Raw genomic sequence first — 16,722 nt, 5'->3', positions numbered from 1 at the left:
ACTTATACATATTTGTGCCTCCTGTACAGCTCACCCCGGTCCAGCCTCTGCAGCCTCTGTTTTTTTCCACTGATGTGGGGAGAGCAGAACGCAGGCTTCTCCTACCACTCCAGCGGCACCTGGCCATTTCAAATATGGCGCTGGCTGTTGAGGCAACCAGAGTTCGCAGCTCGGCATCCAATCACTGCGGCTGCTTGTACACGAGCTCTGAGTGGCTCACGAGCTGGTGGCACATTTGAAATGGCAACAGAAGAAATATTCAATTAAGAATATTTTCAGGTGCCTGTGGCATGGGCTGTCTCTCAGAAAAAGCTGCTGCTAAAAATATGGGATAGTCAGACCCCACAATAAACTCAAACAAAGAAAGAAAAGCAGCGCTTGTATTCAATAAAATGAGTGAATGAATGTTAAAATACTTTTACTGATATTATATAAATTAAGACATAATATACACACTAAACTGATAACAATAACAATGAATGAAAATAGAAATAAAAATGGTTAAAAGTGGGAACCAGCAACAGAATGCCACATCTGCAGGATAGGTATATTAGATTGGTCCACGGGTATAATCACATAGGCCTTGGCATTGGTGGATTTTAGAGGTAAGTGCACTTTACTGTACCTTTTCACCGCCGGAGGAAGAAATGAACAGGGTCCCAATTGGTCCAGATGATAAAGGTCCTCACTAGTATTGATGGCACCTCAATATTTGACACTGGAGGAAGAATTCTGAACATTGTCTCAGCCCATCCTGACGTATTGTATGCTCTCTAGATCCTCCCTTTACAGCAAATACTCATTGTACAAGACTGGATGATGCATATGTTAATGGGCCAGATGCACTGAGCTTCAAAAGTGATAAAATGGAGAGTGAGAAACAACCAGCCAATCAGCTCCTACCTGCCATGTCACAGACTGGGTTAGAAAAATGTCAGGCAGGAGCTGATTGGTTGGTTATCACTCTCCATTTTATCAATTTTGAAGCTCAGTGCATCTGGCTCATTGAGAGCTAAGAACTGTCATGTGGTAACACTGGATTGCCTTTACATTTGGACGCTTCCCAATAAAAGTGCAGTAACTGCCCCCACGGATGGCCGCACACCGCTATTGACGCCACTGCATGCTTATGAGATATGCTGCATGTTAACAATCTTCCCAGGGTACGTCATTGAGTATATAATGGGTAAAAACCGAAACAGGACCCCGCATCACCGGACTGGACAGGCTCTAGTCATGTAATTCCAGAGCTTATAGTTTCTTGTCTGGGGAAGGGGGGGAGTGTTACCTGTCCAGGGGGAGGTCCCGTCTGGTAGGTGCTTGTGATATGTCACCAGGGTGATGAGATGAAGAGGGAGAGATTAATGCCTCCCTGTATGGGGCCAGGGACAGGACACTACATCATCCCGTTTCCCCGGGAAGGTGGGCAAGTCTCCCGCATGCTCCCCAAAATCCCTGCTTCCCCCGGACCGGCTGAATCAAATTCCGGAATTCACGAATCTGTGGGAGGAGGTGGGACAAAAATGACGCGAATCATATAATTTTGCATAATTTTAGCCCTACCCTCACCTCGCGGACCTGCATATCACAGAGTTTGTGTGGCTTGGGGGTGGGGCTTTGTGACGCTACCCTTGTGTCATGGGCCGGTGCCAGACACTGGAGCTCCCCTGGGGGTGGGGGCGTTCTGGCGCTTACCTGCTCCCCCGCTCCACACAGGGGGGTGGGGGTCCGGGTGTTGCGGGGGGGTTTGGAGGGTAGCACCCCCGCTGGGTATTCGGCTGTTCCACACAGGTCCCCCCGGCAGCAGGCCGGCTGCACCACACAGGGGGGTGCCGGGTATTGTGGCGGCTGGTCGCCTCGTCATCCCGCAGGGGGGGGGGGGTGTTTTGCCAGGGGCGGGGGGTGATGGGGGTTGCGGCCAGTGCCGCTAAGTAACTCTATCCAGGGGGGAGCCTGCTCCAAATTGCCGCCCTCCAGTGGCCGACGCCCTAGGCAAATGCCTATGGCTGCCTAGTGGTGGTGCCGGCCCTGCTTGTGTGTCCCCCCTCTCTACCAACAGATTTGGGTCTCCTCTCTAGGCTTCTCCCTGAGAGGCATCTTCAAAAGTCGACAAGTATGCACTACATGCTCCGGAATCACACTGTTTGATAAATGGAGCCTGTCTGGTCCGGTTACAGTTTTTACTTATTCCCATATATAATGTGCATATTTACATTTTTTTTTGTTTCAGCCCTGATCCAGTCATTGCGCATTTGCAGCTGCTGTTTTGCTGTGATGACAGTGCTACATTGACTACAATACAAGCTGAAAATGTGTCTCTGGTCCTGAAAAGTGACAGTGCAAGCATGGCGAATGCTAATATTTCAATAGATGTGCAGAGTGTGACGGTAGGAGGTAATTACAGTACCTACAAAAATTCACAGATCTTCAGTAAAGAACCTATACTGTATGTAAACTGTGGATTATGGAATGTTCTCTGTGAATTAGTATCTTGAATTTTACAGATTAGTTTCATTTTAGCTAAATAACAGTTGGGCGTAATATATAAATTTATTACACAATATAATTGTATGTCTGTCTATATCAGGGTTATGAACAACCTGTTCAACAGCATGACTCGGGACACAATGTATGCTTGTAATTACATAACAGCGCCACATGGTGGCAGCTGCTCATGCAGCTCAGTGTTTTTGCACGCAGTCTGAATACAAACTCGCCAAATACTTTTAACTGCAAGCAGGTTACTTTTTATTTAAAAATACAATCACCATGGCTATAACATCAGCTGATCTCATGTTATTTTTGTAGTCGATGCGCCGCATATATAACCTGCCCAGTGCCCAACAAAGACGTCCAATGCAGGATATGATAACGAAAACTGGTATCTGATTGGCCGATGGGCGTGGTGTATGTAAATGCCACAGAAAATACTGTTAACATATTAAATCTTCAGTGATTTTTAATATATTTTAAATATTAAATGAGAATTACAGCCTTAATATTATTTTATATTGTATTACTAATCGCCTTTCAAGGATTGAATGAAAATGTGAACTGATCTCCCCTATGGAAAAGAGGCTCTGGTATAATCTGATGTTTTATTAAAACTGTAGAGCATTAAGACTATACTTTCAGGGATCATTTCTATAGTTTTATACTTAGGAAATGTGCTCTAAAGTGTCCAGACCCACTAACCACGATGAGGAGCAATGGTGTATTCTCCTGAGCGTGAAGTGAGCTTATAGTGCTGCTTTATTGTGGCTGTTATTTGCTTTTGATGACCGTTCTGTTCTCTCTTGGGAGGATTGGAGGGAGAATACACAAGCTGAGTGGTTATTTTAATTCTGTAAAAATTAGAATATGATAGTACTATTGGTAGCCTCTGCTCCCAATTATGGGAGGAATAGTTATAAGTAGTGTGTTGATCTTCGGCACAGACACCGCTTATCGATGTTCGCTATTGATGTAACATCGGCTTTATGGTTCCGATGTTTAGCTAGGAATGGCCATCGGCACATCCACCATCGATGGCTAGAAACCTTTCTATCTCACACCATCGATGGTTCCTGCCATCGCTTAGCCGCACATAGACAGAGCAACGGGAAGTGGGGATGGGAGGATCATCAAAAGAAAACATCGGTCAAATGATGTTTTGCAACATTGGTTGCAAAACATCATTTAGACCTAAACATTGGTACTGTGAACCAGATGTTTCAATTTTTTTTTTAAATAAACTGGTTACCAAAGCATATAATACACTAATAAGCTTCTGAAATGATAAATAATCCCTCTATTAAGTTTATCTTGTTGGAGGCTTACAGTTTATACACACACAATGGATATATGATTCATGTTTTGTGGTAAATCAAATTTGTTACGGAAGGAAAAAAACATGAAGCATTAACTATCAAAACATTATTGCAACAACTCACAATCTGCTATTTTTACCTAGATTTTTAACTGTAGCAACAGGCTAATAACTTAGGTACTTATGTAGTATCTGGGCGTCCGATTTTGTGATTGTATGCCTTACCTTAAGGCATACAAACAGATGCGATGCGATTCGATGCGATTTTGCATAGGATTCAATGATAAGAAGGTCCTGTTCATTTCCCCACTATCCAAGTGGGCATAGAGTTGATTTTATATAACGTGGTGAGTGCAGCGAGCCACCGAGCCCGAAGCGTGGCGAGCGAAGCGAGCCCCACGAGGGGACACATATTTCTTAAAAAGTATTCTGTGTCCCCTCGCGGGGCGCGCTACGCTCGCCACGCTTCGGGCTCGGTGGCTCGCTACAGGTTTATATCCAACTCCATGCCCACTTGGATAGTGGGGAAAGGAAAAGGACCCCTTTTTCCCATTGAATTCTATGTTAAAATGGACTCACACCATTTTAACATTGAATCCTATGGAAAAATCTTGACCATCGCATACGATTTGGTCGCATGCGATGCGATGCGATCCGATTTCTAAATCGGACACCCAGATACTACATAAGTACCATAACTTATGTTGATTAGGGATGGCCATCGACCATCGATGTTTCGAAATCATCGATGGTTCATGGCCGATGACAAATACTTTTGCCATCGATGGGGGAGAACCAGATGGTTTTTCTCCATCGATGGAACAGCAAAACGATGTTTTACTTTTTTTTTTAAGTTCCGGGACACGAAGCATAGCTCCGCCCTCTGACACCCGCGAAGCCCCGCCCCCGTGCTTTGATTGGACCACAGGCCAATCAATCACAATGGATGACCATCGATATGTAAAAATATCGATGGTCATCCATTGCATAGTTTAGCACTATCGATGGCCTGTTGCAGAATTGCCATCGATGGCAACCATCGATGGCAATGGCAACGATGGCCATCCCTAATGTTGATCATAGAAAAAAACAAAAAAACTGTACACACAGTGCAACATAGAACATACTACATAGACCAATCACATAGTATAATGTACATAGTACATTGAAAAAAACTCTTTGTAGCAAAATAGGAATCTACTATTGAGGTACATAAATTATGGGCCTCACAATACGGGTGGAGAGAACAAAATAAAAACTGGGAGGAGAATAACAGAAATTGGGGAAGGAGAGACTCCAGACCAGCATACTTTCAAACTGGCCCCCTGCTCGGCCGGGATCCGCGCGCATGCGCAGAAGAAAGTTTCAATCCAGTTTAAGCATGCGCGCACCTTCTGGCGGGGTGGCCGCCCGCAGCGATGATGCTGGACGCAATGACGCTACGCATGCACCCACAACTTTTACCATCGGAAGCCATCCATCGATGGCATAAAACTATTCAACCATCCACTATTGATGCCCAAAACATCTAGCACTAGGTCCCAACCATCGATGTTTTGGGAACATCGATAGTCGATGGTCATCCCTATTTTTAGCCCTGCAATGTTGAGGATCCAATGTTTCCTCAACATCACTAGATTTCTACGCCGATGTTTTTCTCAATTTTCCAATGTTTTTTTTCTTTTGTGTGTCACTGTGTGGTGCTGTCACTGCTTCGGACACCCAGCTCACTTCTTGTTTTATATTCATTGACAACTTAAAAACACAGATACAAAACATTAATGGTGTGGTAATGATACAGACTTAAGTTAAGAGAGAAGAGAGAGAGAAAAAGATTAACTAAAGAGTATGTGAGAATATTAATGGTACTGTATAGTATACTCCTATATTGCAACAAAAAAGGCCAGTTTTTTCAATGTACAGTATGTTCTATGAACAGTTGTTTTGTTATTTTCTGGTGTGGTATAGAGGTCCGACAGTCAGGATCCCAACAGTCATTATCCCGACGGCCGGACCCTGACAGCACGGTGAGAGCAACTAAGCCCTTTGCGGGCTCGCTGCGCTCGCCACGCTGCGGGCAACCTATTCTATTCTCCCTCTATGGGGGTCGTGGACCCCCATGAGGGAAAATAGCGGGTGGCCGTTGGGAACCCGGCTGTTGGTGTTTTGACGGTCGGGATCCCGACGTCGGGTGAATGCCTGTAGGGACCCCGTCCGGCACCCGTTATTTTCTTATGTTTAACAGTTAATTAGCTTTTTGCTACTGGTATAAATCAAGTTAAAAAATGATACTTCCTCATCTTTGCGGCCACCGCTTACGCTACGGACCTTTTGTAGCGTACGGCAAGCTGCAAGGGTTATTTTCGGGGTTCACACCACCATCTACTACCTTTAGTAATGTTGTGGCGAGTGAAGCAGTGCGAGCCACTGAGCAATCATGAGGGGACCATCGCGATTAACATAGCAGCTAACGTAACTGGCATAAGCGGAGGCCGCAAAGATGAGGAAGTACCTTAAAAATATTTTAAAATAGCACATTGGGGCAGATGTATTAAACCTTAACAAGAGATAAATACAAGGATGATAAAGAGAGATAAACATCCAGCCAATCAGCTCCTTACTGACTTTTTTCAAACACAGCCTGTAACATACAAGAGATAAATGCAAGGGTGATAAGGAGAGATAAACGTCCAGCCAATCAGCTCCTTACTGACTTTTTTCAAACACAGCCTGTAACATGGCAGTTGGCAGGTGATTGGCTGGACGTTTATCTCTCCTTATCACACTTGCATATATCTCTTGTTAAGGCTTAATACATCTGCCCCATTGTGAGCTGCTGTGAGTTGTTGCAATAATGTTTTGCTAGTTAATGCTTCATTATAAGCCTCCAACAAGATAAACTTAATAGGTTTATTTATCATTTCATAAGTTTATTAGTGTATTATATGCTTAAGTAGACATTTTATTAAAAAATATATAGAAACATCGGTTTTAGGGCACCAATGTTTAGGTCTAGAGATGGGTAGCTCACAGCTGAGGCGGATCAAAGAACCGACTCTTCCAAATGAGCCGGCTGAGCTGTGAACTATTAAAATTGAACGGCGGCTCCTGGAGCGAGACAGCTCTTCTTTTCCAATCATTGACTGTCAGTGGTTGGAAGAACTGTCTCGCTCCAGGAACCGCTGCCCAGCCACACTCACAGATCAAGGACTCCTCCCACCGGCTCTCCCTGCTCATAACTCCGCTCTCCCGGCTCAGCTCTTGCGGCTCATAGTTTGCTGGCCGCTCAAAGCCTCACAGACGGCTCACAGCTCTTTCCTTCTACGTCAATCATAACAACAATAACATCAGTATTATATATAAAAAAATGCTCAGTTCTGTCACCAACGGCACCCAGCAGACGTTTGTTATAATATATATGTATATATATATATATATATAGACAAAATACAGCGCAGCACTCGGTGTACTTCAATCAAATAACCACACGGAGAATATTGCTTATCTAACGCGTGTGTCGACATAGTGGTCTGTCGACCTCACCCATGTCGACCTTCAGTCATGTCGACCTAGTGGTATCGACCTAATGCTTGTCGACCTAGTTACTGGAGACCCAGTGACCGTATCCCCCATGAAGACACCACATGTGACCCCAATGGCAAAATCTGACTGGCAGCATTGCAAGATGACGAAAGAGTACCCTGGGACTTGTAGTTCCCGCAACAGCTGGCAAGCCGTGGGTTGGAAGGACCCATGTTGTGTCAACTTTCTCTTTAGATTTATTTTCGGATCATTCAGCGGTCAGTAGAAAATACCCCTGTGATGTTCCCGGGCAGTGCGGAACATGAGTAGAGTGACATGATAGTGGCAGATAAATGACGCGACCGACGCGATTTTAGGGCAATTTTTAGCCTTTTCCCCGACAATGAAAAAATCGCGTCCATCGCATGCCTTAAGTTAAGGCATGCGATGCGACGGACCCGATTTTACATAGGGAACAATGTAAAACGGGCCAATGGGCCAGATTTGTCATTGTATACCCACCCTTATGGGTATTTTACATGACAAATCCCCCCCCCCCATTGTTAACGCCATCCCACGATGAACGCCAACCTGAAGCGTGGCGAGCGCAGCGGTACGCGTCCTCCGACCTTTTCATACCCCCACTATCCACGTCGCCGTGGAGTTGATTTTATATAGTGTGGCGAGCGTAACAGACACCGAGCCTGAAGCGTGCCGAGGGGACGCGCATTACTTCACAGATATTACACATCCCCTCGCGGGGCTCGCCGCGCTTCGGGCTCGGTGGCTCGCTGCGCTCGCCACACTATATAATTTCAGCTCCACGCCGACGTGGATAGTGGGGATATGAAATTGCTGTTTCCATGTTTTATGTGTGATCCGGTGGATGGCTGGTATAAAAACCAGCAATCCACTAGGAACCTCCACACCTTGAAAAAGGGCTATTAGTAGCCTGAAACACGTTGGTGGGAGGAGGTGATACCTGGAACCTTGTTGTGTTTTTTGCTGCGAGTCATCTTCGGCTGTTGGGGGACCTCTACATCCGGATAAGAGAGTAACCCTGAAAAAAACTTGCAAGCACCAGGTGTCTCCCCATTTTTTATGGAGTTTTTATCTGACTTTTATCGATTTTTTGGGATGTTTTATTTAAATTATAGTAAAATGCTAATTCAGTAGGAGCAGAATTGGTTAATGATGGCCAGTGGCACGCTTGTTGTTGATAGATGCCATTGATGGAGAATTTTGCTGAAATTATCGATGTGAATGTCTACTGCTATCCAATACCCACATGAAAGCGCATGAGCAGAAGAAGCTTTGCTGTAATAAAGTCAGAAAATAACGGAATCAGCAGGCAGGAGTTTCCTCTAGATATGCATGGCTTGTTGCTGCTGGAGGCTGGTTGCTGATTTACACCCATTGCAGTGTCAGTATGTTTCATAGGATTATGTCTACTTCACAGATTCGGCACCTTGTCCAAGGTTTGTGAATGCAGATCAAGCCTGGCCCTGGCAAATTATACTGCAAGAAAATCAGATAACTATATGCACTGGCATCTTATTAAATGGTTTCTGGGCACTGACCTCAGCCAATTGTGTTTTAAGCAGGTGGGTACCGAGCTGCTATGCAGAAATGGTTATTGTTCATCCGTACTGAACCAGGGATTTGTGCACTGTACATAATTGTCAAATTGTGTGACATACATGCTTGGTATGGAACCAGATGAGGTTATGGGTAATTAATCAAGTTTGTAAGCAATAAGAAAATAAAACTATAGCACAGAAGGGTTTGGAGAGAGGGGGCAACATGTGAGACTATGTTTGTGTGGCTAATGGCTATAGGGAAGTGTGTGTGTGTGCGTGTGACTATGCGGGGGCAACATGTGTATTTGTCCAGGGAGGAGGGCACCATAGGAATTTTGTGCTGGGATTCATTTGATGTAGAATGCCCCAGCAGGATACAAATATAGTAGTTATAATTTGCTGTAGATAAAGCACCTTTCTGGCGCATGTGGAAAACACAATGGATATAATAATGTGATGGTTGGGCATCTACAGGCCTGATTCAGATCTGATCGCTAGGCTGCGTCTCTTCGTAGCCCAGCGATCATGGAATCACCGCCCCACACAAGCCAATCCCCTGAAATTCATTTGCAGCCCTGCACATGAGGTTGATGCCAGAGACCCTCCCACCCAATGGCCGGTGAATGCTGGGGCACTCCCAGAAAACACAGGGTTGCCACCCCCAAATGGCTGCAGGCGGTCAATCACCCTGTGAGCAGCCTAGCCTTTGCTGGGTGCCTTCACCGGGATGTCTCACACATGTGCAAAGTGTACTATGCACATGCATGGTCATCCCATGATCAACAGGTCTGCAAATTCGCATCGCTGCAGGTCTGAGATATCTGTGCACTGAAGACAATGCTTCAATAAACATTCATTATATGTGATTGGACAGAATGTATTCACATAGGCGTGCGCATGTATTCACATGGCCGCCTGCATGAAGTAGCACTGGCCGGAGCAGGTATTGGCTGCGGCGCTGTCCCCCATATACCCACTATCTCCGAAGCCCCAGCCCGCCCACACACTTACTTCCTGCGCTGTGCTGCAGTCTGTTTCTCTGCAGCGTGGCAGCACTGTCATGACACAAGTGCCGCCCCATCACCATCCATGTGGCAGCAGTAGGCTTCACTGCAGACAGCAGAGCAGACTCCCGGCAGCAGTAGGTAATGATAGAGACACCAGGAGCCAGAGGTTTAGGAAGCTGCCTATGCTTTGTGGGGTCAGTTTATCAAAGCATGGGGAGGGGGAGGTATCATTAAATATATTTTATAAGGTATGGGGTAGGAAAAGTGAATTACATATATATAGGGTCCGTGGTGTGAGGGAGGGACATTAAACATCTAAGGATTGTATGATCATATGTAAGATGTGGCAGCCTCCATACACTATGCAATTTGTGCCCGATTTAATAAGAAATCTGCCCAAATAGCATGTGTCTCACTTCCGATTTGATTAAACCTGGAGATCATACGTGTTGCATGTACTGTGTGATCTTCAGGTTGGACCCCCTCCCAGCAGCAGGTAATGGGTATTGCATTTGATACATCGCAAGTGATGTATCAAGGGAATTGTGCGGATAGCCCACCGGTCTCTGCCAGTCTGCTGTCCCTGTTCTCCGCTCAGCACTTATGTGGCATAATATGTAATACGCATCAAAGCATGTGTTCTAATGTGTAATTGGCATTACAGTGTGTGGTATAATGTGTAATTGGCATTACAGTGTGTGGTATAATGTGTAATGGGCTTTATGGTGTGTGGCATAATGTGTAATGGGCATTACAGCATGTGGCACAATATGTCATGGGCATTACGGTGTTTGGTATAATGTGCAATGGACATTACAGAGTGTGACCTTATGTGTAATGGGCATTACGGAGTATGGCATAATGTGTAATGGGCATTACAATGTAAATTTTTCCTGCGTGCCCTGTCCCTGTTTCTAACGTATATTTATCGGGGGGTTGTGGATGGGGGTGGAGGAAATTCATTCTGTCCATATACATAAATACATCACCATCTGTTTAGTTTGCATTGATGCCCAGTAGGCGGTGATAGACCCGCCCCTCCAATGGTGCACCCCCTAAGAAAAGGGGCTGCGCATGCCTATGTGTATTCATAAGCATATTTTGGGTACAGGTAGATGCTTCTATGTATGCAGATAATATTGGTTAGAAGAGAGATGTGATCAGACATATACTTGTATCTTCTCAGGGATCTTTCCTCACTCACTGTAAACCTGGAAGCAGAGAATTCCTCTCAGAGCAGCAATAGAAGCATTGCCATGATTATCCAACACCCCAACTTCACAGCTGCCCCTTTACGCAACAACTTCGCCTTAATTAGTCTCTCAAAGCCAGCCTGGTTCACCTCATCCCTTGTGCCCATCTGCCTTCCACAGACTACGGCGGACCCAGAAATGGGAAGTGTGTGTAGTGCCTCAACTGGAAACATGTCAGCTGGTAAATAATGCAGCCTTCCTCTCATCGGTGAGATGCAATCTGACATTACTAAAAATTTGTCATTTTACTTCACAGGTGGGTTACTGAGCCTGGATGGCAGCGTGACCTCTGGACTGAGCTGCCTCAGTGTGTCAGAGTATGGATTGCTCTATCTCCAATTCTCCCTTTCAGACACTTTGTTACAAAAGGTAATTTGTGGTGATTTTAGCTACAAGCTATTGTCTGACATGTATTATATGGTCAAGGAAGCAACAGGTTATAAAACATATAAGGTTTGATCAATGAGCATGTGTTTCATAGAAGACCTGATTTAGACTTGTAAGCAAGGCTGCAATTTTTGGAGATGGACAAAACCAAGCTGCACTGCAGGTGGGGCAGATGTTACATGTACAGATAGAGAGAGTAGATTTCTTTGAGTTATTTTGTTTCCGTGCAAGGTAAATATTGGCTGCTTTATTCTTTAGCTGCATACACACTGGCTGATATATCGGCTGTTCAATTGGACAGCCAATATATCGACGCACCATCGTTCAGAGTGTATGAGGGATATATCTGTGAAAAGCATCATTCACAGATATATCGCTCCGCCTGTGCAACACAGTGATCCGCTGACTGCCCATACAGCCGCAATGGGATTGACAGCTCAGTGGGCATTTGTGATGCCAGTCCTGATGGAGCGGGCAGCTTGTACGCAGAACATGCTATAACTTAAATGAGCTCACCAGTCTATTCATCACACCTACATGTTAAAATACATGACCCTCATCAATGGCTTGTGTCTTGATATAAGAAGAATGAGAATATATTTTATTTATTAACAGTTTCTTATATAGCGCAGCATATTCCATTGCGCTTTATAAAAGGAGCAAGCGATACAACAAACTGGGTATTTAAAAACAGTCAAAAGGTTGTAGGGCCCTGCTTGCAAGCTTACAATCTTTAGATACAGACAGGCATGTTGAGTATAAGTTTTTATTCAGTTAAAAACGAAGATGCAAGAGCATCAGCAGACAGACATGCCGCTTACACCCCGGATGGCTCCGTCTCCTCCTATATCCACCTACACAGGTAATCCAGATTGCCTCACACAGGGGACAGATGGAGGTGGCACATACATGGACACTGTGGCATACCAGGACATGGTGCGGGCTATTAAAGCCACTATGGCCCCCATGTTCAGGGAACAGGCTGAATATTTAAGCATACCTTTGCTGAATTAAAGGGACACAACTTTCCCAGAAGGTCTGCCATAATGAATCGCAGTTGGGGACAGTTTTTCATGAGGTGAAGGACCTCAAGGCCCATAATGCTGATCTTCAGAAATCTGTCTACACATTGAGAAACAAGGTCAACAACCTTGAAAATCGGTTGAGACAGAATAAATAGAGACTGGTGGGTCTCCCAGAGTCGTTTAAGGGACCCACCTTACATAATTTCATTAGGAACACCCTGCCGGCCATGTTGGAAGTGGAAGCTAACTGTACCAATATGGTTGTAGAAGGGGCTCACAGCTGGGGCCTGAAAAGGAAGGAGCAAATGTGAGACTGAGGATCATCATTTTCAGATGCCTGAACTACTTGCATAAAGAGGTGCTGTGGACAGCATCACGTAAACAGAAATCGTTGCAATGGGAGGGCCACAAATTGCACTTATGTCAAGATTATTCAGCAGAGGTGACAAGAGTGAGGAAAGAGTTTGCTGGAATATGTTCTCAGTTGATTGCGGATAAATGCAAATTTGCACTACTCTATCCGTCCTGCCTACAGGTATTTGAAGGAGACTCGTTTAAGGATTTCTCCACAACAGGAGACGCCTGCGCATAACTCAGGATGGAGACTCCGGCCTCCACCCCTCCTCCAGGATGATTGTTTTACTTACATATGTAGCTATTGTTTTACTTACATATGTAGCTATTGTTTTACTTACATATGTAGCTATTGTTTTACTTACATATGTAGCTATTGTTTTACTTACATATGTAGCTATTGTTATGCCTATGTCAGTGACTGCAGACGCAGGCAATTTCAGTCCTTTTTTGAGTGCAATCATTTGGTTGAGTGGCCTCCTTCACTGACAATTGATATTTGAATGTATGTTTTAGGTTTATCAACTAGCAAATGCAGTCTTTTTGTGACATGATTAGCCCATTTCCCATTTTGTACTGTGGGTACCGTGGTCTTAGGCATGTTATGCTTTAGTTAAATTACTAGGGGTGCTAACCCATTTACGCAGCTCAGGAGGGTTAGATTAGATAAAATACTCCCATTGCGGAGAGCTGTACAGAAGTTCTGGTGTCACCACTGAGTTGTGTTGAACTTAAACCCCTAAAGGCTCCAGGCCCATATGGGTTTTCTGGGGAGTTTTATAAGATACTGATAGACAAAGTTAGTAGCCCCCCTAGCTGAGGCGTTTAATGCTATATTAAAAGACAATCCACTGCCTGTAAGGACTCTGAGGGGATTCCAGACTAGACTGTGAGGCCGTGTCTGTGAGTGGTGAGGATCACAGAGAAACCTATACTCGCTAACTCTGTTGTGTCTCTCAGTGGTCGATTGATGCATGTAGTGCTAGGCTTCACCTATAGCAGCCACATTCAAAGGAGCGAGTTAGGCCGCTTCAACACCGATGCCCCCAGGTCTTATGTAGGACAATGCATCAACCGAAACTGGGAGATGGACAAAATGATAACTGACTGCGGCTAATGTTATAATAAGTAACCCCTACATAGGTCAGAAACACCAGGGAGTTGAGTGGAAAGATATGGGAGCAATCCTCCATGGAATTCCCAGGAATGCAACAATGCAAGAAGATGTTATGCAAATAAGTAATTCCTCACACCCTCACTTATAACTACAGGAACACAGCAGGATGTAAGCACAGTGTGTCCTGGCATAAATGCAACAATGCATGAAGATGTTAATAATACACAATATAACCTGTGTGGAACAGAATGGCAAAATTCCTAATAAGAGAGAACATATGTTCCACACAGATAAACTCTAAAAGGGATCAGCAGATATATAGTGGATGCAAAAACCAACACTTCGCGTAATCCTACTGCAGAACAGAAAGCACCAGGAATATTGAACCAAGGCAGAGTCAGGAGGACTGATGAATATGGCTGATGACCAGCAAACAGATCCAGACTGACTGCAACAAGACAGGGAAACAACAAAAGAAAGGGAAAAGACCAGCGCTAAATAAACAACTAAAATAATACAAGTATTCCATCCACTCTCGTATGGCATGCTAAGATCCTGACATTCCTGCACCTTTATTTTCCAAATAATTGGTGTTCAACTCCGAATATAGTTGCAATCAAAAAATAAATTCAGTTCCAGCAACTGGGAGGCACAAGGGACTGTAATTTGCTACAAATCTCCAAGGTACATTTTTTACTATTTTTTATGTCTGGCCAGACAACTACTGCAACAAACCTGATGGCTTGCTACTAATAGCACTATATGCCAAATCTGAAATATGCTATCTACATCTAAAAAAAAAAAAAAAAAAAACGCCATTGGTTTGATTGTTTGACTATCTGGATCTAAATACATATACAAAAAGCTTACTAACCCTATAACCTTTATTACTAACCTGCAGGGTAATCAGCATTGAACTATTTGTGAATGAAGAATATTACAGTATAATTGGATTGTTATGTATTTTTAATTTTATATAGGCAGTTTGTTTTATGTCCCAATATTTTATAGGTTGTGGCCACATACCAACTGCATAAGTGATTATTATCTTTAATAAATTTTATTGAATTATTAGTATTTCCTTTTGCACAGTTTATCTTTTTCCAAGACAGGGAAACAGACTGGACAGGCTGCACTAGCAGAATCACCGACACCTTGGTGAAAGGCAGCATGGGAGATAAGAAACACTCCCAATCAGAATAGCTAGGGCTGACAAGCTTTCTTAAAGAGGGGATTTACTACAGGTGAGCAGCCTGAGACACCAGGCTCAGAGCTAATGATGATGATAAAACAGCTCAGTGGCGTAAGTTTGTCCCAGTTGCCTGGAGGCAAGATGTATATAGGTGTTGACTTTTTTCAAACACAGCCTGTAACATGGCAGTTAGCAGGTGATTGGCTGGACGTTTATCTCTCCTTATCACTCTTGGAATTATCTCTTGTTAAAGCTTAATACATCTGCCCCACTGTTTGTTATCATTTTATTTTGATGTGTGGAATATGTCCAATTCAGGATAGACTTTGTTTTCTATACTGATATCTATCTTCAGATAGTGTTTCTGTCTATTATGTTGTATTACCACAGATGCGTAATAAAAATTGTTTTGCAAAAAAAAAAAAAGAAGATGCAAAGAGATTATTTAGCCAAGATATTTTTCCTTTTTGTGTTCTAGATCGGCGCAGGGAATGCACTGGTGTGCATGAACACTGACAGCACAGCTTACCTCCAAGGCATTTCCCTTTCCCTGACCAACAGCAGCCAATTATCCAGTACCTGTCTCAGCTACACCAGTATTGGGCCAGCTCTAGACTGGATCAAGGCATCCATAAATTAGTTACAAATGTGATATACACTGCAATAACAATCAAACTTAACGATGATGAAATAAACAGCAAAGTTACATACTGTTATGCTAGCATTCCTGCGGTCAGGGTAACCATTCCAGCAATTGTTCTACATTTATGTGCAATTCTCAATGCTGCAACAAGCCACTATGTGCTCCAATAGGCACTCTAATGGAGTTATTCCCTACTTTACTAGTGTGTAGACAAACACTGACTGTAATGCGAATAAACATTCAATAGCGTTTCAAACCTTACATAACAAAGTACTTTATTGGTGTAAAATGACACAGTTTATCCCATTTGAGGTAATGCTTTACAAGAAATCACTTATTAAACTAGTTACTATGGTCACTAGGAATCGGACTGCTGGTCATGACGCACAAGGGGGTAAATTTACTAAGATGGGCGTTCTATAGAAGATGATATGTTGCCCATAGCAACCAATCAGATTTTACTTCTTATTTAACACTTTCTAGAATCTAACAGATAGGATGGGCTTAGTTGCTATGAGCAACATCCCATCTTAGTAAATTTACCCTAAGGTCATAATTCCTAATGACTGAAAATGCTGCATTTCTGAATGTGGGTTATGGGGCATATAAACGGGGCAATGTAAGCCCTATTTCTAAGCAATCTGACTAGATCGCTTAGAAATAAACCATTAATCGTGTGTATGCCTGCCATCGCCCGCATAGACAGTACATGCACTGATCGCTGGGTTTTGCCTATAAGTATAGGCAAAAGCCTGCTCAGCACTCATAGCGGGTGATATACTAGTTATCACTCGTTACTAATCTTATATAAGGTTTCACCCAATTAACAGGTGC

General features: G+C 43.8%; 1 protein-coding gene and 1 non-coding gene across 3 annotated transcripts in view; both read left to right on the top strand.

Annotated features, from left to right (window-relative positions):
• The window catches only part of LOC146060563 (transmembrane protease serine 11D-like), a 38,935-nt gene extending 22,638 nt beyond the window's left edge, over positions 1-16,297 (top strand). The window contains exons 5-10 of one of the 2 annotated variants that reach the window (XR_014470445.1): positions 2,231-2,394; positions 8,790-8,934; positions 11,104-11,351; positions 11,427-11,539; positions 15,162-15,297; positions 15,724-15,854. Coding sequence is in view for 1 of the 2 variants with exons in the window: in XM_083173918.1 (XP_083030044.1) it covers positions 2,231-2,394; positions 8,790-8,934; positions 11,104-11,351; positions 11,427-11,539; positions 15,724-15,885 (832 nt within the window). In the remaining variant the exon portion in view is untranslated. Of the gene's footprint in view, positions 1-2,230; positions 2,395-8,789; positions 8,935-11,103; positions 11,352-11,426; positions 11,540-15,161; positions 15,298-15,723 lie in introns of both variants that reach the window. The other variant, XM_083173918.1, reaches the window with a different exon arrangement.
• LOC146060922 (small nucleolar RNA U3) lies at positions 3,120-3,334 on the top strand. Its single transcript, XR_014470492.1, has one exon. It is a non-coding gene; the product is annotated as a small nucleolar RNA U3 (small nucleolar RNA).
• Positions 16,298-16,722: the final 425 nt, after the last annotated feature.

This window comes from Crinia signifera, chromosome 2 (assembly GCF_055691185.1).
Source record: "Crinia signifera chromosome 2, ASM5569118v1, whole genome shotgun sequence".
In the NCBI taxonomy this organism is placed as follows: Eukaryota; Metazoa; Chordata; class Amphibia; order Anura; family Myobatrachidae; genus Crinia; species Crinia signifera.
The sequence above is the reverse complement of the archived record's forward strand: the minus strand, read 5'-3'. Positions and strand labels throughout refer to the sequence as shown.